General features: G+C 34.3%; 1 protein-coding gene across 1 annotated transcript; it reads right to left on the reverse strand.

The window, feature by feature from the left end:
• Nucleotides 1-26655, reverse strand: LOC149081700 (Y+L amino acid transporter 2-like). The gene is made up of 10 exons (XM_089237107.1): nucleotides 26090-26655; nucleotides 23333-23458; nucleotides 22861-22960; nucleotides 22717-22761; nucleotides 16272-16395; nucleotides 15844-15947; nucleotides 12153-12249; nucleotides 11898-12047; nucleotides 10410-10587; nucleotides 1-6468 (listed from the first exon to the last, which is right to left on the reverse strand). The coding sequence occupies exons 1-10, from the start codon at nucleotides 26580-26582 to the stop codon at nucleotides 6335-6337; spliced, it is 1551 nt and encodes a 516-aa protein (XP_089093233.1). The 5' UTR covers nucleotides 26583-26655; the 3' UTR covers nucleotides 1-6334.
• Between the last annotated feature and the right edge of the window lie 264 nt (nucleotides 26656-26919).

A 26919-nucleotide genomic window follows, 5' to 3' on the forward strand; every position in this document is an offset into this window, starting at 1 on the left:
AATACCATTATTTTTCTTTGAAAAACAGGTCTTTTTAACTATTAAAGACATCATAAGCACCAATTTCCTTGAAAACAGAAAAATACTTGTGTCATATCGAGAATGAATAAATTTGAGCCTTGATATATAACAGTTACTCCAGTTAAAAGGTGCATTTTATAGAAAAAATTTTTGATGCAAAAGTGAGTGTTCCAGAAAAAAAAAAGATACAAATAAACATAGACTGATAAATTTGTTCATCAGTCTGAAAAAATTAATAGTGAACATAAATACAGCATCAATAATAACTGAATGTTCAAGAAAAAAAAAGTGTAAATAGCACCAAAATGAACACAATATTTGTATACTAATGACAATTTTACACATCACATTGCAAAATAGTGTGAAATTAGTTCATTTTAAGCATTTATCAATGAAATGTAAAGCACAAAGACAGGTGAGAAAGAAAAATTGTGCAATAAATAAGCAAAAGAAAAATATCCTCCAAAAAATGACTTTTTGTAAAATTTGCGGAAAAGAAAAAAAAAACGATTTCCCTCTCCACTAAAATAAGAATAAAGTAAAAGAAAAAGTTGTTCAATTTAATGTAAACAAAAAAATAAGCTGAATCAAAGGACATGTTTTGTTTTTCCGCTCACACAAAAACATCTAAAAGAAAAAAAAAACTGCTGAAACAGAGTTAAATGAAAAAATCAACAGATCTAAATATACAGGCAAAATACTGCAACAGGAGAATTTATGTAAAATTGAATTACACATTGTTTTGTGACACTACCTGCACAGTATTTAATAGAAGAATAAATGCTTTCAGGGATAGTTAGTGCAAAGTTTGAAAAATAACTAAAAAGCTATGTTCTGATTATCTCAGTTATAACACAAGGAGCTTATTTTCAAAAGGGAACATTTCCACTTCCTTTCAAAATTCATTTTTCAACAGTTTCTTAATCTTTGTGATGAGCTTTGTTGGATTATGCACAGGATTTATTCAAACAGGAATATTTTTTTTTTTTGGTAGGAATTAAAATTTAAAGACAGTCATTTCTACCAAACATATCCACCTTGTTTATTTAGTTAGGCATTTTTCATTCAAAAGGGAACATAACAAACGGTTGTCTTATTAGCATTGAGAGATTTTTTTTTTTTCAAAACAGTATATTTTTCATGAGTGCTTTCAAAGTTGAATTTTACGATAGAGCCTCTCGATAGCAGACACCCATGGGACCAACAAAAATTTTATCCACTAACAAGAAGTGTCCGTTAATGGATAGTAAAATACATTGAGTCCTGTCGACAAAATTAAAAAAGTGGCCGCTGATAGGATTATGTTATGCGAAATTCCACAGTAGTATGATCGTGTTTCTTATGAGAGAGTAGTAACAGCACTTTCTTTGGCTAGGTGGAACCTTTTGGAATCAACACAGGCGGCATAGAAATTTTCCAGACTTAAAAAAACCATCTCCAACTTTAATAAATAGGTGACATTTTCTTTCAAAACGAAACATTTTCAAAATTTAAATGTAGATAACTCCCTTGAATGTTGATCAAGAAACATAATATTTAAATATTCTTCTACCATTGCTATATGCTACCCGTTGGGTTATTTTCCACTTTCGTAAAGCAGCCAATTCCAGAAGAAAAAAACGTTTTTTTACTTCTACTGTAAATTTAGCAATTGTGAAAATGCTCCCCCTTTGAAAATATAAGCGCCTAATGTCTTATTTTCATTACAAAAACCATAATGAAAATAAGAAAAAAAATTTTTTATGAAAGTTTATCAAAATTAAAGTAAGAAAAAAGAAATGTTACTGAATAGGCTGTGGGATAGAATGAGCCACAAGAGCTAAAAATTAACTCTTGAAACTATATAAGCTGCAGTTTTATTATGGAAAAATTGGCATTGCAAAAATGTACGGGATAAGAAATATTCAAACACAGAATGTTCATACAGAGCATTCAAGTTCAATGAAAATAGTGTGCGCATATTTTGAAAGCTGCAGCATTTAAATAGGGGTTTTTTCCCTGTGAAGTTATAATTTGGACGTAAAAGATAGGTGACCGTTGGGGGGGGGGGGAGAAAGGGGAGGTTATTGTAATAATTCTGCTGAAAAGCTTTGACTGCATCATTACATTGTTCTATTGATATGGCTTTCATCAATTACTAGAAAGAATATAACAAGATATAACACAAAAAAGCAAGAAAAATAATCCTGCCATCTTCTGGCGGCTCATAGAAGTTTGTTTTACATGTCCCGTTGTTCATCATTAGAAGAATATTTGTGATATTATTAATTATGGTAAATAAAGGGTTGATTCATATAATATGCGATGACACACTGCTCCACAACAAGCAACCAACTGTTTAAAGGCTAAAAATGGGCAGTAAAGACGAATCGTATGACTAGAAAAAAAATGAAAAATCACCTATCTTTTCAAAAATAGGTTGGTCATCGCCAAACTTAGGCTGTAGAGTGTAAAAAAAATTGAGCATTTCACCAGTAATATGACAAGCAGTTGATATAATATATGTTTTCATAGAATTGTAGGTACCACACGAACACACACACAGTTTGCTGAACAAATATACTTGTATATTACAAAATGCAGTCGGACCTGCTTAAAATGAGCTTGCTTTTAAAGGCAAGATTCTGGATTCAACAAGCAAATTAATGAATTTTGTTTGGTATCATACTTGCCAACTAACTACAAAATTCTCAGTTTCTAAGAATTTATACCATGAAATACAGAACTACAGAGAATCGTGAAAAACTACAGAAGTCTAGTTTTTTTTTTTTTAAACTTTTGTTCATGGATTCCTTTGAATACCATTTTCCTATAAAATAAAAAATGACATCATACAAAGACAGCATCTCCAAAGGATCAATATCAAGCCAAAAATAAATTTTAAATTAATAACAAATCAACAACTGATGTAAAAAGGTGAGGTTTGCACTAAGATCATGGCCTAGAATTCCTTTTGATAAATAAGAGAAAGTTCAAATTTCACTCACAGGTGGCGCTGCAAAACGAAAAACTCGACATCTATGCATATATAAAATTGATTTTTTGTGTGTATATTTCTCTATAAAAATCTACAATTTCATACCAATCTTTGCCAGATTTTGTATGTGTAGCATACAGGTCCCAACTTAAATGATAGGCTACTTGAAAAGTTCGTAAGAGTTGGGCAAATACCTAATAGAGTCAAAAACCATCCAGCAACAATGATTTTTGAAATGTTGACTTTGATTACCTTAGTTTTGAAATGGTTTGCCATTTTTAACCCATTATATCCGAAATTGTGAAAAGTAGAATAAGAAGAAATTATAATAAATAAAAATAAAAATGTAATGATAATAAAGTTATCTTGTAAATTATTTGGTAGGTCATTGCAGGTCTAATTAAAGACAAAAAAACAATGTTTTTAAAACAGTTTTAACTCAAAACAAATTATCTAACCTGGTACTTTAAAGTACCGTTGGGATATAAAGGGCTTATGCTCCCAGTATATGAAGAAAACTCAGGCAGTGCCAGGTATTATTACAGTGGATCCTCCTTATAACATTTTCCATAAAACTGCCATGAAGAAACATTGTAAGTGGGAAAATGCTTTAAAAGGGAAATCTTAATAAGAATTTTACTTAGAGTTGAGACCCCGAAAATACATCATACTAAGTGGGAAAATGTTATAAGTGGGAACATTATAACCGGGATCGACTGTGCTAGTTCTATATAGAATGCCAGATTCACAATTTTTCTTTTTTAAAGTTAAAGAAAATAGATTTGAATTTTAAAAAACAGTCGTGGATTTTTTTTTTGGGAGGGAGGGATTCCCCCTTTCCCCCTCCAGCCCGATGAACACTGCCACTACGGAGAGGCCTGGTTCCTAGTTTTGCATGTATGGGTACAACATGCTTATTGTTTTGCAATCTGTCACTTTAGTGTGCAGGTTTTTAATGATAGCTTGGATTTAACGAGATTCAAGAGGGGGAAATCTAAAAAGAAAAAATAGAGAGAAAATGAAAAGTAAATGTAAGAAAAAATAATAAACTGAGTTTCTTTTATCACTTTTCATAATGTAGAAATTTAACAATGGACATTGACGAAGGATGACTTTCAATCAAATGGTTTGACAAAAGGTTTGTCAGCTGCCTGTTTAGGTTTGTTGTCAATGGACAGGAAGAGGAAAAGACAACAATTTGCAGGAACACTTTATCTAGAAAGGAAGAATAATCATGGAAAATGAAGACAGACAAGAAACTGAAAAATGAGATTTGAAAAAAAAAAAAAAAAAAGACTAATTTAGCCCTTGCTCAGTTTCCAATACTATCTACATTTGTTTGAGCGTGAGAATCATCACCCAAGTTTTTGCTTCCCCATGTACTGTGTTTATTATTTTGAGAAAAAAACTTTCGAAAGCAAATTTTTTACTGTCAAAGTAAAATAAAAATCAAGTTAATAGAAAAAGGTGAAAAAAATAGTTTACACGTCAAATAGATATAATATTATATATACTGGCTATAAGCACTGAGCTTTCAGAAATTCTATTTTATTTGATTTGAAAAAGGATCTAGTGAGTGACCAGATTTAACTAGCAAAATTTTGGTGAAAATAAGTGACTCAGTATAAGCAGGTCCGACTGTATCCTTGAACAAATTTCTTACATCAGAACGAACCAAATTCTGGAACACCAGCACTGGAATAATATTCCATTGAATAGAATAATGCTGGAACGTTCCCTACACTAATCAATGATTGATCAATAGGAAACTATCAATGTTTTGGAAAGTACAATAACTTGAAAAATAGTCAACAATCATCTCAAATATAATCTTGCAGAGAAGATATCACTGAATTTAATTTTCCTCATCTATTTTATAGACTTATTTTCTCCTTTGAAAGGAAATAAATATTTAGACAAAAAAAAAAAAAAAAACAATGTTAAATAAATACTTGCAACAGTATTCGGTGCACAAAGTATCGTTAAACACAAGTTTCAGTATTGTATAATCACCTTAATTAAAAGTTTGTCAAAGAATAGAACTTGACTAAGGAGTATGCGTGTGCACCATACAACATCAAAAAACAGTCATTTTCACCCTCAATTTAACACTTTTGCTGCTGGATGACATGTATACAGTCAAACCTTGTTAATGAAACATGAAACCAAGGTCAATGGGAAAAAAATTCTCAGTCCCGTCATTCTCTGGAGTATAATGTTTAAAAAAAATATGATTAACATGAAAGGATTTGCCAACCTGAATAAAACAAATTTCCTGTGTAGAAAAATTGCAAAAAGGTAAGGGTTGCGTGAGTTAATAACGGGGAGCAGTGAAGGCACAACCTTGGTTGTCATTGATTGGGGAAAGGGCTTTATTGGCTCTGAGCCTGTGTATAGACGGAGGGAAAAGAGCTGTTTGCAAGTTTTTTGTTCATGTCGAACATAGTTAGTGGTTGATCATTGTGTCATGTAATCGTCTGAAATTTTTATTCATTTATAAATATCCTATTTAATGTTGTGTTTTTCATCATTAAATGTGGTGATTGTTTAAAATTTGCTGCCTCATCTATCTTTGCCTTTTCGTGTCACTCTACAGCACTCTGCATGTGCTGTGGATCATTAGACACTTGTCCATTCACCATGAGTCACAGGCAGCAGCCAGTTCCTCTTGAGGTTAAGAAAAAAATCTTGAATGAAATTAACGACAGTAGTTTAAAAAAGTGATTGAATTCTGGTTGCATGTAAATCTTTCATTGTAAAAATTATGAAAAAAAAGTGTTTTAAAAAAGAACTTGATGATTAATTCAGTAAATAATATTTGTATAAATTTATACTATGTTAAATTTCAGTCTAACACAAATAGAATGTCAAAAATTTGTTCTTTGCCATGCTTATCGATTAACATGAAAAATTTTGGCGGGACCTTGAGTTTTATGTAAACAAGATTTGATTGTATACGTAACATGCAACATGTTACACCTAATGCTGGTGACAAATATTTGCTTCATAATTATTTTTCTTTGGTTCCCCCCACATTTTTCAGTGCACATTTCAATACAATAACCTTGAATGGTGAATTATGATTATTTTTTTTGCATTCATAAATAAATGTAATATGTTTGTAGACATTATTTGAGGCTAATTTAGGTGATAAATATTTTTTAAAAAAGAAAAGTATTGGCTCCTCAGGATAGACCAGCTCATATGGATGGCAACAAATATGACTATTAAATATGACTTAATTTACTGAAAATTGAAATTTTGGTGGAAAATAATACTGATTTATATACATTATTGTCATGCAACTGTTGTTCAAAATGAAGGCATAGCAAGATTTCACTCGTTTTTTCCATCTATGTTCTTCCCATTTGATATCATAGGATCACTCAAACAGCTATGGCCGTCAATACAGTCATTTTCTTCTTGAGGAGTGCACAATAGCATTTTCTGGATTAGCCTAGTACTAAATTCTGCATAAATACACAAAAGATAGATGACACATTCACTGTTTAAAACTTTTTCTACACAAAAATAAGCCCAAAACATTAAACATTTATAACCCAAAACATTTATAATAATGTCCAAAACATTAGGCAGATGTTTTGAGCAATAACATAACTACAACAAACAATCCAGGTAATCAATTAATGACATAGATACTATATCTTCCCTCCCCGCCCATTAGTCAGCATACTGGGAAATAAGGAGGGAGACAAAAATGTCAAAAAATTTGAGTATAACAGATTCAGTGTAATTCTTAGATACTATATTCACCGGTATGATGTATATAACTCAAGGGACACCAGCTTTTTTAAAAGTGGGGGGGGGCCGGTCTGGTACATTTCTAGCATGCCATGAAAAGCCAGGTTGTATAAGGATGGCAGTATGCATTTAGACAATTCAATGAATCTTCGGGATAAATATATTCAAGAATTTTCAAACTATGTTTAAAAGGAGGTATAATGGTACATGGAATATACTCCCACATGCACAGGTTCTGGATAAAATGGATAAAAAACACTTCATGAAGAGAACAATAGGTGCAGACACCTGTGGAAGCCGCAAATATAAATCAAGGATTTCTTATATTTATGTTTATGACACCTTTAGAAATGAGATTAAGAAATTTTGAACATCTCACAGCACCCTGCCCGGTGACAATCCCAGGATGTTCAGGAACCACTCTGGCTGGTGGCATCATTCTTAGACCTCACTAAGCACGTTTAGAGTACCAGAAAGGTATATTGATAGTTGAAACTCTACTACAGAAACCAATACAGGAACGAAAAATAGAAAACCATAGCTGCCAACTTTTGAAAATGAAAATTAGGGAGATTTTCGCGCGAACCCGTATTTTCTACTAAAACCACCCATAAATAAATACAATAGGGATTTTTTAAATAAGATAGGGATTTTTCAAATAACATAGGGATTTTCCAAATAACATAGGGATTTTCCACCTATAAAAGTTAAACTGTAGGAAATAAAATCCCTACTCAAAAATTGAAGTAAAATAAAATAGGGATTTTCCCCACATGTAAGTTAAACCCTTGAAAACAAAATCCCTACATAAAAAACAAATGAAAGTGGATGCCAAAATTTCAATGGCGATCTAAAGCAGCATTTACAGAAAGAATATCAAAAATTTATTTTAAAATACTAAATACAGCCTCTTCAGAAAAAGTACTTTAATGTAAATTTATTACTCAGAAGTGGGAATGCTTTCTTTTTAAAAAAAAAAAAGTCAAAGGACTTTTAACAAGAAAATTTTTTATAAAAAATACTTGGATCGAAAAAATTTACAGGAAAATAAAAATACAATGCAAAGGTTTGACTTAAAAGTGAAGTTGTGCATGTGTAGCAGACTTAGCTTTCTTCAGAAATTCATTAGTGAAATCTTTTTGAAAGCACTTAGTTTTCAGACAATGTTTAGCTACAAGTAAGCTTTCCAGGTTCTCATTAGAAAGAGATGATCTAAAGTCAGTTTTTATTTTTCTAACCTGACTGAAAATTCTCTCACATTCAGCATTGGAATGAGGAATTACAAGTATGGACAGCATCACTTTGGATAGTCTTTCATATTTTTTTTCCCCGATTGCATTTGTGATGTTACCAATCCGTGTCCATTGAACATCAACTCGTTTTTTGTTATTTAACAAGTCAGCCAAATCTTCCATCTGCAATTCACAGAACTGGGACTCTAAATTATCCAAGACCTTTTCCATAGTTTCATCTTCTTTCTTAAATGAAATGACAGGAAACTTTTCAACAAAATACTTGACCTTTGAAAAGTCAGAATATGAAATAGTTCCTGGATTTGCTACTTCAGCATTGACCAAAACGTCTGAATTAAGAGGGAATGTAATCCAAAATAGAAACAAAATATTTTCTTACATTCAAAAAGAAAAATGCTCTATCTCTATCTGGCAAAGACGAAACTAAGTTTGAAGTTAGACTGCCAATGACAATCTCAAGATCTTTTTTTTTGGTTTTCAGGATTATGGTAATCCACAAGCAGTGGAAATTTATTTTCCTTTACAACATTTGCTTTCACAAATTTCGAGAGCAGCTCCTTAAAAAGATCTATAATTATTTGTCGTAAAACATGTATCAAAGGATACTGTGACTGTGAAATAGAGCAAAACCTTTCCAATACAGGTATGATATTTTTCAAGAACAAACAGAATGCCTTATTCAGATCTGATAAAAGAAATTCAAAGACACGCTCTTTTTGATTTCTGGGTGTATCAATTTTTTGTTCATTGTGTTTTGATTTTATACCTTTTCGCTCCTTCCCCTTGAAATTTTTACTCGAGGCTGTTTACAATACGAGGCTGTTTTGTATTACGAGGCTGTTTTGCATTTTTGTTATCAAAAATACAAAAATTTCACTGTGATGATCAGTTAAAACTGACGCAACACCTTTGCGACGCCCAATCATCACATTTGCATTGTCACAACCTAGGGCAATACAATTTTTTATTGGAATTCCCCTGGACACCAAACTGTCAACAACAAGATTGCCAATGTTTCTCCCTGTTGCATCACCGTTCAAAACAGGAGCACACAATAAATCACTTTGAATTTGCAAAGTTTTTTCATCGAAATACGTCACAACAACGGGATATAGTTTGTCATCCTTGTTACTACCATCGGTAGCTATAGCAAACGGTTTCTGACGTAAAACCGCAATTAATGAAGATTGTTCTTCTTCAGAAATCACGCGAATTATAGCTGTTGCTTTTGTGCGAGCACATCCATACTTTTTTGCAGTTTCAGAATCCGGAAACATTTTCTTCAGTAATGGTCCTACGTGATCGGCGCAGCTGACCGGCAAATTGTGTTCAATCAAAAATGATGTGAACAAACATTCTGCGCGAATGACCCCAAAATCATCGGAAGATGAAGGAAAAAAAGAGTCAATTTTTAAAGAACACTGACTTTTCTTGGCACTTGCTTGATGTTTTTTTGATTTCACATGGACGATGATGTCATTCTTTCCACCATGACCGATGTTGATATCTGTAACACAAACTGTACAAAAAGCAAAAGTCGTCCCTTTTTTGGAACGGTTGATGAAAGGAAATTCATTGGAATAAGTATTTTTAAAATTAATTAAATACTTTTTCGGCTTATCAGTATCCATGTTTCGTTACTGCATGTACGTGACTTCAACAACAAAGAGGAAGGTTTGCCCATATGCGCCACTATAACGTTCAATTATTATCCAGGACTATTGGCTGCTAAGCTATTTCCCTGCACGATAAGACAAATAACTTTTCTTGTTGCCATTAGAGGGTTCACACTGCAAAACTTTCATAAAAAGAAGAAATTCCCACTATTCTCCACTTACTGCGCGTGACGTCATTTCAAAAGGGAAAAAGAATAAAAGCAAAAGCCTTTTCCCTCCCAAGAAAATTCTTAGGGATTTTTTTCAATGAAGTAGAAAATTTTTAGGGACAATTAGGGATTTTTTTCAATGAAGTAGGAAATTTTTAGGGACAATTAGGGATTATTACAATTTTTGTAAAAATTCGGGAGATTTAAGAACTTTTCGGGAGGTCGGGAGATGAAGCTAAAATTCGGGAGATTCCCGAAAAATTCGGGAGACTTGGCAGCTATGGAAAACCATTAATGCTCTTTATGCACAATGCTCAATGCAGACAATAACTTGATTCCCTCAAATTGTTAAATTTGCAGCACAATTATTCTCTTGAGATAACAAATCGCAGCTATCGCTGACACATAAATATTTTTCTAAATCAAATTCAATCAACTTAATTGGGACTTCACTAGTATTCAAAAGAACCAAGTCATGTTTACATAAAGGTACTAAATTTGCAAATAATTATTAACTACTACAACTACTTCAAACTGAAATATTATCATGATCAAAAAAATATATAGCTACCTGAAAATTTTTCGATGGCAGATGGCCTGTTGTGCCACTTAACAAATACAAGATAAGCGGGTACACCAGCCAAAGTTATTGCTAATCCAACTCCAGTCTCCACAGGCCGCTCAAGAAATGGCAACACAATTATAAGAATTCCAATCAACATGAATAGTAGAGGAAAGAACAAGTTAACCTGAAAAGAAAGAAATTTTGATTGAGCAAAAGTCCGCTGAGCTCTAAATTTTCAGGAAATACAAAAACCTACATACTCTTTTACACATTTTACTAGTTATCTCTATATTTTACTCATTGTCAAAAATAAATAAATGCAAATTGTCAACCAAGTTGGAATTTTTAAAATCTTTGTGAAGAACTTTGTGATTGTAATATTAACACCAATAATATATTGATATCAGAGAAAGAGAATTATTTTGCTACGGAAAACTGAACACTATGAAATGGGGGGGGGGGGTTTGTTAGCATTCTGTTATCTTTAGACTGAATATAAGAAGTAATATGGGCAGGCATGGAGGAATACAGGCCCTGTTTATTATCTTGCAGAATATCTATCCCTATAGTAGTGTACCAAGGCATTCGAATTATGCAAATTTATAGGTTGTCAAAGTTGAAATTCCAGATAGTCCCACGTGTTATATTAGTGAAAAGCCTAGTGATTGGAGTTTGGCAAAATGGTGGAAATATGTTGATGGAACAATCCCCCTTATTATACAGTAAGTAACCATGTCTGGAGGCTAAAAATATATTTACATCATGAATGATACCGTGGAGGATATAAGCAATGGTGGATGGCTATCAATGGCTACACATGCTGTGGGTGCGATACAATCAAATGCCTTTCAGCCAAATGTCCAATATGGTGAAAACAAAGACTGGCCTGTGTAATAATAGTACCACCTATGTTTGGATGGCAGAATAAAAGTATTGGAACTGTTTATGTTTATTGGAGAAGCAGATGCCCTCCTCTACTAGTGCTCAGTTGAGGATGTCCCTAGTCTTTACTCATATTTTTATTCATCCACTGGTTCTAACAGCTCCTAACAATCTGGAATGAATGGTCTGGACGAATGTTTCTCAACTATGAGACCAGTGGTGGTCAAACTGCAGCCTACTTTGAAGTACTATATGGCCTGCAGTATATTTTAAAGTGACAGTAATGTATACTGTATTTTGAATCCTTCTTGAGTTTTGTAATAAATTATATTGGCCTATCAAAATTTTTTAAACAGTTTTTGGCCCACTCCTATAAAAAACTGTTTTCTCATCACTGAACTAGACTATAGCTCAATACCCCCTACCCCCAACATTAGCCATATCAAGTTGCAAGAGGTTCAATTGTAATTTCCTCTCTCTGCTAATGACAGCTATGCCAACAACTGATCCCAATAATACAATATGAATCAAATACTATCAGTATACAATAGAAAACAGTACTTGTATTTTCACATATAAAAATACTTTTTTTAAACTAAAATCATCACTTACTTTTATTGGCCTTTTCCAATCAGGATGTTTCCATCTAAGATATAATAATGCAGAAACTGTTAGGGTGAGAAAGATTGCTTCAGTGAAGGATGTCAGCTCAATCAGAAAGAAAATATGGCCAACCCATAAATAGATCAAAGTTACAAGTCCCTGTAACATATGAATCATATATTATCACCAACATCAGAGATATAATCATGTTTGCTACCATTATTAGCGCTAAATATTCCATGTAATGAAAAAAATCATTCTTACCATAAACACCAAACTGGGGGCTGGAGTAAGATGTTCGATGTTGATCATGGCTACAGCAGATGGCAAATGGCCTTCCCGTGCTCCAACAAAAAATATCCTTAATTGGAAATAATAACTGTTACTCCTAACTAAAAACCTTTATAAAAGTCACAACAAAATACTCACATACAGAATATCTCAAATTGCTTGCACTGCAGATATCTCTGTAACTGTTGACTTCTGAAACATACTTTGGATCATAAAAGTTTAAGATGTGCAGTTACTTAAAATTTCAAAATTTGTTTGGGGGGTCGTATACATGAGAAAATAAGGAAATTAAATTTTTATAAAGTCCCAGTGTGCTCAAAAACTAAATTAGAAAATTGTTGCTCTGTCTCTCATGATTCCAAAAAAAAAAAAAAAAAAAAAATGCAACGTTTCTAAGTGACTAGTCACTGAGATATTCAAATTAGAGAAATGGAAGAAATTTGGAAAAAAGAAACAGCTCAACATAACCATTTTACTTGCATTTAATGCTTTTTTTCTCCTAATTTTCCTCCATTTTTTTCACATTTGAATATCTCAATAAATATTGCACTTAGAAAGGTGGATTTTTGTTTTTGGCATCAGGAAAGACAGGACAACAAGTTTCTAGTTCAGTTTTTAAGCACACTAGGACTGCATAAAAAGTTTTCTTTTTTTCATGTATATGACCCCTGAAACAAATTTTGAAATTTTAAGTAACTGCACATCATTGAAAAAATATTTGTAATTGAAAGTATGTTTCGAAAGTCAATGGTTACAGAGATATCAGCTGTACAAACAATTTGGGATAGCCTGCATATATAAAATACTCCTAATTGAGCAACAGCAATATAAATTGTAGCACAATGGAAAAATTTATCTGATGAGCAAGTGAATAGTTATTATACTTAAAATTTTGAATGTTCAATAAAATGAAATGACAAAACTTTTTTTCTGCAAATCAATTAGAATTGTATGTTGAAAAATGTTAAATGTATAGCCACACATTTTAATATTAGCAATATTAAATGACCAATCACAGAAATTATGAAAATGTTTTTGACTGAAAATTAATTTTTTTTCTATTTTTAGTAAAACATTCAGACTCAATGTTGAGAACAAATAAAATAAATTGAGTAATATAAATCAATCTCTTGGACATAAAAAAACGATTTAAAAATTATCAAAAATAAATTCAGTTAAGGCAGCTTCATCTGTAGAATTCTAATTGTCTGATATAAAAAAGAAAAAATAACAAAAATAGAAAGTGAATAGGATATAAAAGATAAGAATAACTGAAATGCATAAGATATGGTATAAAAGGAAATCTAACCACACTTCCCATCAAAATTAAACCCTCCATTTTTTTGCCAAGGTAGGGTTTGCACTGGCTTTTCATTAATTGTAGCAATTTCAATAAACCAGACAAAATAAATGTATAGCCGAATGGGTGAAAAGGGTGGTTAATCTAATGTGCTTCAAGGCAACATTGATGGGTGAATATACTCATTATGTTAAATTCAATCATTTTACATACTAGCCAAATAGAAAATTTTGGGGTAATGAAGATCAAAAGTGGGAACCGCGCTCCTAAGTCACAGAAAAATAAAATTTAAATTTTCCAGCACTTTGAAAGTATAGCAATATTAAAAAAAATTGCAAGAAATTTACCTATGAATATTTATTTTTTAAACATTTACATGCATATCACTTATTATTACTGATGATTTATTGCAGAAAATGAAAACAGCAACTATAAGCTAGCGGATGTATGGGGGAATGCAGGGTAGCAAGCCGAACTCATCATTTGATTTATATGGCGGAAATGGGTTATTTTTTTCACTCCCAGCTTATAAAGTGATGCGAATGAATAAGAACACAGAAAAAAGTGTTGGAACATGCATGATTGACATACCACCATATCAGAAGGCAGAGATGAAAGCGAACCATAATGGTATTTTATAGAAGTAGCATCTGAAGGAAGAAAATTCAGAAAGTTTAGTGTCATTAAAGTGAGGTAAAAGTAAGCAGTTCAATCAGTTATTTCAATCAGTATAACATTAAAAATTTATGCTGTATGATAAAAATACGTAAACACTTTTTTTTTGCTTCACAAAATTGAGTAGATCATTTTTGACCAATCATAATCATAAATATAAGATTGGAATCTTGGATTTGAATATGAACTTTTTTCACCCTTGTCAGCAGCAGCCCTCTTTTCTTGGCATCTCTTGATGCGCATGCAGGCACTGCCTAATTCATAACTTCTCTTTCAACTTGTCCTTGTTCACTTAACTTGTTCCTTGATAATTTTTGACTGCAGTAACATCTACTACATTACGAAGTTATCTACTCATTTCACTTGGAAACATTACAGTTTCAATGCTACGCTTTTCTTGCAAAGAATAAGAGATATTCTGTTACTAATCTGAGGATGTGTGATGTAGCTAGTGAACAATGCTACAATCCGTTCTGCAAATGTTTTGATGAGGACTCAGAGCAGGTTAGTCAAATTTCAAAAACACAAGCTCTGCATAACCCATACTTTATGCATAGAAGCTCAATTTTGGTAAAATAAAAATGGACCCTCACTAAACTACTTCCATATTTCAGCATTGAAACATCTAAATTGTTGATATAGGCATCCATACTGATGTTTTTCTATGCAAAGATCATGAGGCTGAACTGTGAATCTATAGGGGTTCTGGACTATCACGTCTCCAACCACCACCAAATTATAAGTATGGTAACTGCTATTCCTCTTACTTCACATACATGTCCATTGAACTGACAGAAAATATAGTGTGATGTATACTACTAGAGTTCAGTTCGATTCCGAATGGTCAAAAATAATATTCCTATTTCACACTATAGCAAACCTCACTTGGCATAGTCAGATTTTTTGGCATTAGTATGTGAATTCTCATCAGTAACAACTCAAAGTTTGAAGCTCCGAACAGATAAGCTGTCATGCTGAAGTTATTATTCATTGAGAGACATCGTAGAAGTTGTCATGTATGATGCCAGGTACAAGAAACACACAGCACATTCTGACAAGCACAAATTTGTTAGAAGTTCCTGTGAGGGATGTTCCCAAAGTGCATGTTTTCTCACAGTGTGGTTTGTCTTAAAAAAGTTTATTCAATATAAATATAGAAAATAAGAAGGAAATCAAATAGGGAAAAATAAACTGGATAACATTTACATCCAAAATTCTATAAATATCACATCACACATGTATAAAACCAAAATAAAAAAATTTAAAAAAAGGATATTCAATCACTACTGTAGAAAATGTTGTGATTAAATATATTTTTGCAATCTTTCACATAATAAAACAAATATTTGCATGATTGTATCATACTTTACATGTACAACACAGTTAGACTTCAGTGTAATGTTGCCCCTTGAGACCAAACAAAAATCAATTAATAAGCAGAGAAATTCAATGAGTAAGCTTAATTAGTTGATTATGCTGGCAGAAACCTTTAAAACTGATGTTATAAGTGGACTGAGGTTCACATTATACCAAGGACTGGGTGTATATATGGATATATAAAAATTTATTTTTCCTCAGCATTTTTTTTAATTCAACAAACTAAAATTGAACATAAAAAATAACAAATGAGATAGCATGGTTAATATTTGTCTAAAAAGTAACAATGATTTTATATCATACAATAATTACCTAGAAGATGCAAAAATTCCACCATTCAAACTTCCAAAAGTTGACATTGCTACAAATATTGGAATGATCCATGCCATCGAGCCAAGAACTTTGTCCCCGAATGTCTGTTACATGAAAGATGCACTGACATTAATAAAAATTAATTTCATAGAATGATGTGTGCAACATAATTGTGACATTAATACATGGATTCAGCACAATTGTTTTGTTCTCAATAGAAGTCCTCACACCAGCGGTTAACTAACCAGTGAGAGTTGGTGCGAGTGCATCAACCCCTGGGTGACAGGCATGAAAGAAATCCAATCAAATTCTATAAACTGCAGGACACTACCTAATTAAAATTCATTTGCACAAAATGACTGTGGTGCAGTAAAAGTAAACAAATGACCACTAGCCATGAATGGAATGAAACCAGAAATGCAACTTACCCCAGCAACAGTTGTTGATGCTAGAATTTCATTCCGTGACAATACAGCAAAATATGAAACGTTAGTCAACAGGTAGACAAATGTTACCAGAGGGAGAGAAATATATATAGCCAGAGGCAAATCTCTAAATTAAAAAAAAAAAAGAGTAGAATTTCAGTATATATGTACACTCAGTGGCCAAAAAATTACGAACACCCCTCACTCAAACTTCATCTAATCCATGCAGCACGTGCACTGATGTAATAAACAAGATTAACTGATAAAAAATCTTTCTCCTGGTCAGAAGTAAAATTTACTATTGTAATTTGTTGTTCATGGGGAAAACAAGAGATTTGAGTGACTTTGAAGGCCACATGATTGTGGGCACCAGAAGGGGCAGTTGCAGTATCTCTGAAGCAGCTTCAAAGAATGACAGCTAAGCCAAAAAAACTTCCAGCAGAAAGCAGAATAGTGGGCGGAAATTACTCATGAATGACAGAGGTGCCAGACGACTGTCATGCACTTGTGTGCAGCAACAGAAGAGCTACAACACAACAAATTGCAATGCAATACCACTCATGGTCATCGCAGAGCATATCTGTTAGCTCTACAAGATGAATCTTAAAACAAAACAAGCCAACACCAAAACAACAACTTTTAAAAGTTGTGTCCAACAACAGTCCCTTTGGTTTTGCTGCAAAACTGAAGAAAATGGTTTTTGTGGGATAGAGTTACGCTAAAATTGGACACTTGATGAATGGAAGAAAATTTTTTGGTCTAATGAGTCAAGATTTATTCTCCATGATGTTGATGGCAAGATCCATGTGTGGAGCAAGAAAATGGCAAAACCAAAGAAAATGGCTTTTGTGGGCTAGAGAACGCCAAAATTGGACACTTGATGAATGGAAGAAAGTTATCTAGTCTGATGAGAGTCAAGATTTCTTCTCCATGATGTTGATGGCAAGATCTGTGTGTGGAGCAAGCAGCACAATGCCATGGATCCCACATGCAACATGACAACTCTTCAAGCGGGTGACAGCGGAATCAGGGTATTGGGAGCATTTTCCTGGTACACTCTTGGTCCCTTATTTCCATTGGAAACATCCATCAATGCCAGCGCCTACCTCCACATTATTGTCGACCACGTGCAACCATTTATGGCCATAATGTTTCCTGATGATGATGGCTATTTCCAGCAGGACAATGTACCCTCTTACAGGGCTGGAATTATCTCAGATCGGTTTGAGGAACATGATTCAGAGCTTCAATGGCTTCCTCAGTCACCCAATCTCAACCCAATTTAGAATTTGTGGGACGAGATTGAACGGTCTATTAAAAGCTCTGAAACACACAACTTTCCAATCTAAGGGAATTAAGAGCTACCATTTTATTAACATGGGCTAATATTCCTCCTGAACGGTTTCAGCAACTTGTACAGTCCATGCCTAGAATAGCTGCTGTTATCAAAGCCAGAGGAGGTCCCACATGATATTAGTGGTGAGTAGCAGGGTGTTTCTAATTTTTTGGTTATATGGTGTATGTATAACTATTTCAACAAAAATTAATATTTCTTGTAATAAGAAATTGAAAAAAAAATTGATATGAAATATCACAAGAATAATAATGTTACATCTGAGAGCACAAGAATGTAAAGAAAGCTTGTAATTTGTTTTAAAATTAGCAAATAAGATTTGACAATTTAAAAACAAATCATACAAAGAGTAAAAAATTACATTGCATAAGAAGGTACAGCAGATTGTATTCATTGCATTAAAATGAACAAAGAAAAGGAGGTATTTTATAGTAATTTTTGTATTTTCACCAGACTAAAAAAAGTTCCCCCAAACTTTGGTCTTCAAAATTGGGGTGAATTTATTTGAAATCCTCAAAATGGGATTTCGAATTTTTGAACACTGAGTTCCTCTAAAATTGACGACTGGCTCTGTTACTTTTGTCAGATGTCTCAAACCAAGTTCTCTTCCCAGAAGAGCCTAACATTTGATTATTGGCTTCATGGTTTCCAACCTTTCCTGCTTTTGTCACAACTCCTAGTTTAAACTATGAGGTATAGCTAATATCCTTGATATGCTCGTTTAAGTCATTTTCATAACAATCAGGTCAGTATAAACTGAATGACAAATCAATGTATACTACAGGTGACACATTGTTGAGAAAAAGAGGAAGGTAACATGGTTAGTTAGCATTCCAGTAGTAATCATCATCATCATCATGTTTGATTTGCTATATCAAACATAATGATGATGTTGATATGTGAGATACATCTCCTAAATGGTATGTACAGGCAATCTATTATCTTTGGGGGAACAATAAATTTTATAAAATGTAATGTAATAAATGCATATGTTTTAAATATAATTTAAAATGTAACTTATATCCTCATAACCTAAGAGAAAAAGTTGCAGATAACTCAGAGTGGAAGATAATCTACACTACGAAACTTTGATGTTTTTACCATGTAATCTGTGGATAACACACAAGAAATTATGGTATATAGAAAAAATCTGAGCAGTGCCTGGTATTTTTACAAGTGTGAAATAGACAAGGTGGAATCCATTTCAGATTATCAGTAAATATCTTTGTAAAGCTGCAAATGGGCTGACATAAGGTTTGTAGCTTATAAATGGATCAATAGCTAATATTGTAGAAATGTGATGGATATATACATAGCAGTAACATACGGGGTGATTATAAAAAAACTATCCCGACATATGGGCCCCTAACATATCATACCATTCACAGAAACTGAATGAAATTTTGGCATAAGGTATTTTGATGTATGCGCTCAAGAATAATATGGAAAACAACAGTGTCACTCTAACAGTTACGGTTACAGTGAGAAAATTTCGAAAATATCAAACGGCAACACCAAGTTTTTTGTATTGGAATGCGATCTCCATTGTGAAAAACCCTAAATAGCGTTCGAACAGCAAATGTAGCATGAAAATCACCGGCGGTAGATAGGCTAAAAGTGAGGACAACCAATAAGGACAGAGAAGCAGCATAAAATAAAGCATTTTATTGTGTTTCACAAATTTTCCACATGACCTCCTTCACACACAATGACACTTTGCATGCGGCAGATGGTGGATAGCACTGCAGCACGTACCATGGCAATAGGAATCTCTTGAATCGCAGTTCTGATAGCATCTTTCAAATCAGATGCAGTTTGCGGACGAAACTGATACACTTTGGATTTCAGATATCCCCACAGCCAGAAATCCATTGGTGTGAGATCAGGAGACCTTGGTGGCCACGGAAACAGGAAATGACGGGAGATAACTCTGTCACCAAACTGTTGACTTAAGACACGTTTGACTGAAGACCCTACATGTGGAGGAGCGCCATCTTGCATCCACACAACTTCAGATAGAGCATTTTGCCGTTGCGATGCTGGAATCGCGTAACGTGCTAACATGTCCAGATAGCGAGCACTCGTTACTGTACATGTTTGCAGATCACCGGCAGTAACCTCTTCAAAAAAGTAAGGGCTGAGGATGAACATACTCGTTATACCACACCACACAGTCACTTTTTCCTCGTGTAATGGACGTGCAAGCACATCATGTGGATTATTGTCTGCCCAGTGCACACAATTTTTCGAATTCACGTTACCAGTTAACGAGAAATGAGCCTCATCTGTCCACAGAATGCGTAAAGGCCAGCTGCTATCTTCATCGTACCGGATAAGGAATTGATTCGCAAAATCCAGCCGTAATTGATAGTCTCCCGCTTCCAACATCTGGACACGCTGGAATCGATACGGAAACATGTTTAGAACAGAGTGCAGAATCTTGCAGACAGTTGAATTCGGCAGATTCAGAACACGTGAAACACTGCGTGCACTTGCGGGACGAACTGTGCTTATCGTCTGACGAACTTCTGCAACAGCTTCCATGGGAACGGAAGGTGGTCCAGACCGAGGTCAATCGCATGTGCAAACAGTTTCTTCAAATTTATGAATCAAGTCCCGTACAGCTTTGACAGTGCACGGGCCTCGCCGTAATCCATGGTTTCTGCGGTAAACACGCAATGTCTCTGCGGCATTTTGTCCATTCAGGCAATAAATCTTTATGATTTCCCCACGTTCTTTCCCTGAAAGCGGCATCTTGTTCGGAATGGCAGAAAGCAACATACGTGGCTCGCATTTTGCAGTGCCTTTTCTTTCACCTAGCGTGACGACGTCAGTCATGACTGTGTCTTACGTAGAACCTGAAATTTGCATTTCTTGGTTTCTTCTCATTTTGTGGAGGACTAATCAGGCTGGGATCTCAGCCAAAGAAACGGTGTGACGAATGAAACGAACATTAATGCTCTGGTGCACGGCAAAGTCCTTTTTACTTTTTCCTTGCCTAGCTCCGGGCATTTTCGTGCTACAGGTGCCATTCCAATGCTATTTAGTGTTTTTCAGTATGGAGATCGCATTCCCATACAAAAAACTTGGTGTTGCCATTTGATATTTTCGAAATTTTCTCACTGTAACCGTAACTGTTTGAGTGACACTGTTGTTTTCCATATCATTCTTGAGCGCATACCTCAAAATACCTTATGCCAAAATTTCATTCAGTTTCTGTGAATGGTATGATAGTTAGGGACCCATATGTTGGGATAGTTTTTTTATAATCACCCTGTATATCTTATCATACATATATCGCAATCAAACATAAAATTGAAGGACTGACTAATGTGCAAATTGATATGACTCTAAATTAGACAACACAAAAAATTAACAGATGCTTGTCAGTGCCGATTGGATATGAAACTCCCCACCTTCTTAGTGCAACAGTAATAATGCATAATTCTATGATTCAGTGGAAAGGAAGTGTTTTTCAATTAATACTGTATCTCAACTTGCGATGCTTTGGCTAACGAGTCATGCCAGCGAACTTTCACTCAAAAGAGTATTTTTAAACTTTGTATTTTCACTAAGAAATCTTATAAATGTGAACATGATCAATTCATGAATGAACTCAGGTATGTATTGCTTTTATAAGAAAATATGCTGTAACTTAGTTTTGCTACGAGGGGGGGGGGGGTTCTTTTTATTGGGACTAAAATTTTTATATGATAATAAACATCTACAAAAATCTACAAAAGAATGTTACACACAAAGAAAACTGAAGTTTTCAGTTTAAACATGTACAAAAGAATGTTACACTTAAAAAGAACTGAAGTTTTGATTACACGAGCACCAAAATAATATTTTAATAAACAAATATCAAATGACATGGTTTTATTCAATTATGTTGTCATTGTTGATAGAATGGTTCTACCAAGGCACAGATCCATGAGAAGAGCAAAAGAAATCATTAAAGTGATTTCTCAAAGTCTTTCCTATACATGCTGCAACTGCTTTTCTATCAATTGAAATGGTATTCATTATTGTATGTTTCCTAAAAATAATCAATTACACAATGGTGCAAGTCTAGCACAGGAGTGAATAGTAAGGGAGAAAGAAGAAAAGGATAAAGTGAAGTACTCTGGATGTAATCTGTGCTATGACAGCACAGCCAATTAGGAACAAGCACTGTAACATCACAAAACTTGCATTCCCACGTGAAATATACTCTCGTGCAGCATCATGAGCGGTAGGGAAAGGTAATAAACTGTCTTTGTTCCCATCTACTCCTGGAGAACTTCATCACACAAACAGTTATTGTACAGAACCAGTTTTGAGAAAAAAGAAAGTGTTTCACTTTCAGTGAGGAATTTTCTTCCCCCCACCACAAAAATCCACTCCCCTGGCTAAAGAAGTTTCAGTTCAAAAAATTTTCTTGGGATGACAATATATGGCCAATGCTCGATATAACGGCCCAATGCCATAGCGACCATTTCATTGAAATGACTGAAATAAGTCTCAATTTTTTTCCTACATTGACTATACTATGTGTTTTTCTTTTTATTATAATGACCACCCAATATAACATCATTTTTGACGAATGATTCGGGTCATTATAATGAACGTCGACTTTACTATAGAAAACTTGTTTATGAAACTGAGTAACTTGCATTAGTGGCAGTTTTTGACAAAGAAAAGTTTTATAAATTATATCTAGGCTACAATTTAACAGATTTAATAAAAACAACTAAGTTTAAAAAAAATTAAAATTATTGAAATGAAAAACAAAAATTTGATTTAACTTATATCAGGAGCCAGGTCCCCACGGCGACTAAAAATATATATTGACACTTCATTATTATTTCTTTTTGTGTGTGTGTATTATAACTGAATCTAAGTCTGAGGACATCACAAAATTTTCTGAAATAATGTCAGTTTGTCTCCTAACTGGGAAAGGGTTCCCTAAAGTCCCATAGAAGTAAAACAATACACTAGTTTAAATTCAGTTTGTCAGAGGAAAATGCTTGGCTCCTGTGAAATTTTATTGGTGCCTAAATTTTTTCCAGATTTGTCAAGCCCTCACTTATATATAAAAGCTTATATTTTTACCTCATTGGTTTCTTCATTTCTTCGGTAACGAAATTCAACGAGTTCCTGAATGAATTTAAAGCACATAGAAATTAATAAAATAATTCTAGGAATGAATAAAATAACTTTCAAAAAAACATGCAGCAAGCAAAATATTTGGCTTACCATCCTGAAAATGAGAATATTCCTGAATAAAATGCAACAGCTATGTCACCAACATCATAAGATGTATTTTCCATGGGATTCGAGAAATTTTCCACGTTACCTGGAAGAAGGGTTCAGAACTTTTCTGTTCGATTTTCATTAAAACTTCAATTGCTTTTTTTTTATCTATAATAATTGACACTAAACAAAAGAGATATGGGTGAGGTTTTTAGAGGTTTTCAATTTGATGTCTACATTTTCACATTTGGCATTGAAAATATACCTACTTAGCGAAATTTGAAAGTGTATTCACAAAAGACGAAAATTAAAACTTAGATCAAAAAATAAGATTCAGGAAAATTTAAGTAACAAAAAATACATTGTCATTTCAAATAATTTGAGAAAACAAATCACACAAGATTTATACGTTTAACAAATGCATCAAACTACCATTTGCAATGCCATTAAAAATTCTGTTGATATCGTCACTTACCCATGCACACGAAGACTATACCAGCACATATTATGATTGCCAGAGCTAACAACTTTGTAAGTGCCAAGCTATCTTGAACTCTTGTGACCCATTTGACATTGTAACAATTCACGAAAACTAAAAGCACTGCAAATAAGAACAAAAAAATAATATATAATAAATGTTTAAAAATCATTTTTTTTCCAATTATAATTCAGCATTACAATTTCGTTACTGATGTTCAGCATTTTCAAAAGAAAAAAAAGTGATATGGCTGAGCCATCCAACAATTCCATCTAAGAGTTGCTGATGCAGGTCAAACGAAGGTCGGCTGAAATCGTCATTGTGAACTAATCAGAGAGCTTTGGAACATGCCAGTGTTACGTTACTACATGTTATCTGTACTTACCAGAATTCAGAATCAAATTCCAGTATAATAGAGAAGTGGTTTTGTGAAGAGTGTTATGCGTCATTTAAAAAAAAATGTTTGGCAGAAAAGGCAGTTTTAAACAATACCCATCCTCATGTATCAAAGGAAACACTTTCCCTGAGCTATAACGAAAGGGCTATAACGATACAAATATAAAGAGTTGTGTTCGATTTGAAAGGAAAGAGATGAAAGGACTATGCAAGACTAGCCAGAAAGGAGGACCCGGGGATAAACCAACCACAAGAAATTAGGAACATTTCAGAGGGTAAAAATTATATTTTCTAAGATATAGAAGTTATTAAAATAATCAAAACTTTTTACCAATTCTCAATTTTTCAACCTGCCAATTTTCCCCAATTTTTTCCAACAAGACAGAATTTTTAGTGAATCAATGACAACCAAGTGAGTCAAGTTCCCCAATCACATAGGCAGTAAAAAGGAGGAGGCCACTGCCCCCCTCTCTTGACTAAAATTACAAAAAAGTGTATTAGCAGCATAGGCAGAGGATGAAGATTGACTATCAAACCATACAAAGTATAGATGACTGGACAAAAAGCGAAGATAATTTTGGAAAGAAAAGTACCTCTCACTGTCCGTGGGTGAGTGCTCTATCATTAAGCTACAGAGGACAGATATTTTTCTAACCTTTGAACAGTCTATGTTCCTTGGACTAAACATCACAGCACAATAGACAGCCTTCAACTCAGCAACAGCATGAATCCAGATGGTGAGATGTACACAGTCCCGTGCAGCACAAGGAACATATTGTTCTACGGTTAGAAAAATGTTGGTCCTCTGTAAATTAATAAGCACTCGCCTGAACAGTGAGAGGTTGGTGGTTCGATTCCGCACAGAGAAATTTGACTCTTTTTTTTTCGAAATCATCTTCGCTTGGTATCCAGTGTGTGCCATCTGTACTACATATAATTAGAAGAGAGGTTCATTGATGCATAACAGTACACATCCAATAAGATGCCCCCCCCCCCCCCCATTCAAAGAGCTTGTATCTGCTTAATATTAGCTGGATATGAGATAGCTACCATTTACAAGCTATTTAATTTAATACGAGTGGATTCATAGGTCTGGGAATACCTTTTGCTAGGGCTTGACAAATTGAGAAAAAATCTAGCTGCTAACCAAATATTTTAGGACCCTAGCATATTTCTTTTGCCCACGATAGTAATCACATATAAAAACTTTTTGGTGCCAATACCAATTTTTAAATCACCAATGGCGACCTGGGATTTATCAAGTCCTGCCTTTTGAGCAGGGTTTTTTGGTACTTTGGGGGGGACCCCGATGACCTAGTATAGCAAAGCGATTACCATCAATTGTGTCTAGCATGAAGGTGTGCCTCAATGTATTGCTTGGCCTAGAGGGACCCTACTTTCGCAGGGTGGATAAAATTACTTTGTAGATAGCATTTGGCCCACAGGTTGTGTACCCCTGCTATAAGAGTAACTAGTAATTCTCTGGTTGAAATTTAACCATTGCAAACTTAACCATTTATAAGCAAACAGGTGAATAAAAAACAGGTTTTTGAGTAAAATTATTTGGTTTATACACAAATATACGGCGGATCCTCTCAATAACGGACACCACGGGACTGAAATTTTTGTCTGCTAACCGGGAGTGTACATTAACATATAGCAAAATAGATTGAGGTCCTTTTCGACAGATTTAAAAAATATGCATTAACGGGAATATCTATTATGGAGATTCCACTACATACAAGATATAACAAGTCATTCCAAATTGCATACGTACAGAGTGTTCATAAAATAACTTTGCCAATATACGAGAACCCTAGATGCCACAAAAATCAATGAATGCAAATGAAATTCGAGATATAGTTTGATCACATTTCTACCGCAGAAAGTCTCCCACTGTAGGGTTAGCACACCAACCTCTTCGTGAAATCCCCTTTCTTTGCCTACATCCTGCGCCAGTGTTTACGGTGCTACAGGTATCGTTCCAATGCCACTCATGGTTTTTCACTACACCAATTACTTTGCGTTGCATAAAAGTGAGTGTCACCATTTCAATTTTTCAAAAAATTTTCGCTGTAACCATAACCACGAAAACTAGGTTTTTGTTCTCATTCTTGAGCACATACTCTGCAGCTCCAATATCTCAAATTTCATCTACATGTTGATTTTTGCTGCCATTAGGGAATCATATATCGGCAAAGTTCCCCCCCCCCCCCCGAGTACCCTATGTATATTATAATCACACTTTTAATCTATAAATTTGTGTTGTTCATAACATGCATGGTAAGAACTTGAAATGTTTTTTTTATCAACACAGATAAAATATTACAATTGAATGAAACACAAGTGACACCTTACATATCACAGTCGAAGCTAAAAGCCTTATAGCCAAGTACGGAGGGTCACAATCCGGAAAAAAAGGTTGCAAGGCATACTCGGCAAAGGCTAGTCCAGATATAGCATGTCCTGTCGGTATTATAACCAGCAGGGCGACCCACAAATATAGGAAAGCGAAGAGCGACCCGTAAGTGTCGTTCATGTAAGCGAACTCGCCACCGGATTTCGGGATCATGGTGCCGAGCTCGGCGTAGCAGAGCGCTCCGCTCATCGACAAGAATCCGCACATCACCCACACCAAGAGAGACAGAGCCACGGAACCCGAGGATTTGAGGACACCACGTGGAGACACGAATATACCGGAGCCAATAATGATTCCGACAATTATGCCGACGCCATTAAGCAGTCCCAATTGCTTCTTCAGCTTCACGGGTCCATCCTTGGTGTCGTCTTCGGCGAGAGCTCCGTTTGTTTTCAATCTTTCGCGCTCTTTAAATTCGCAATTTACTGCCATCGTGACGTACACAGCGTGGACACGAATTCAATCAATAAGGTAAATAATTGAAATCGCAATTCCGGAAGAAAGTCCACCTGATTGGCTATCTACTCCGGCCTACCGGAAAAGATAGCTTCCAATGCGGATATGACGTAATTTATATTTCCGGAAACCTCTGACTTCCAAAATAAGTAAAAAATTCAATCAAGCTCTTTAAAAAAAACTGTTATTTCGCAAAAAAAATGTCTTTTTCAACTTTTTTGAAACTAATGTATAAAATATTATAATTGAGTCCAGTCAAGTCAAAATCTGGAAGGCGTGGGAGAATAGGGTCAAAACCGTCGGGATTGATCCA

This window comes from Pholcus phalangioides, unplaced genomic scaffold (assembly GCF_987345545.1).
Source record: "Pholcus phalangioides strain wild (caught in Gottingen) unplaced genomic scaffold, Ppha-v1.0 ptg000009l_1, whole genome shotgun sequence".
Lineage (NCBI taxonomy): Eukaryota > Metazoa > Arthropoda > Arachnida > Araneae > Pholcidae > Pholcus > Pholcus phalangioides.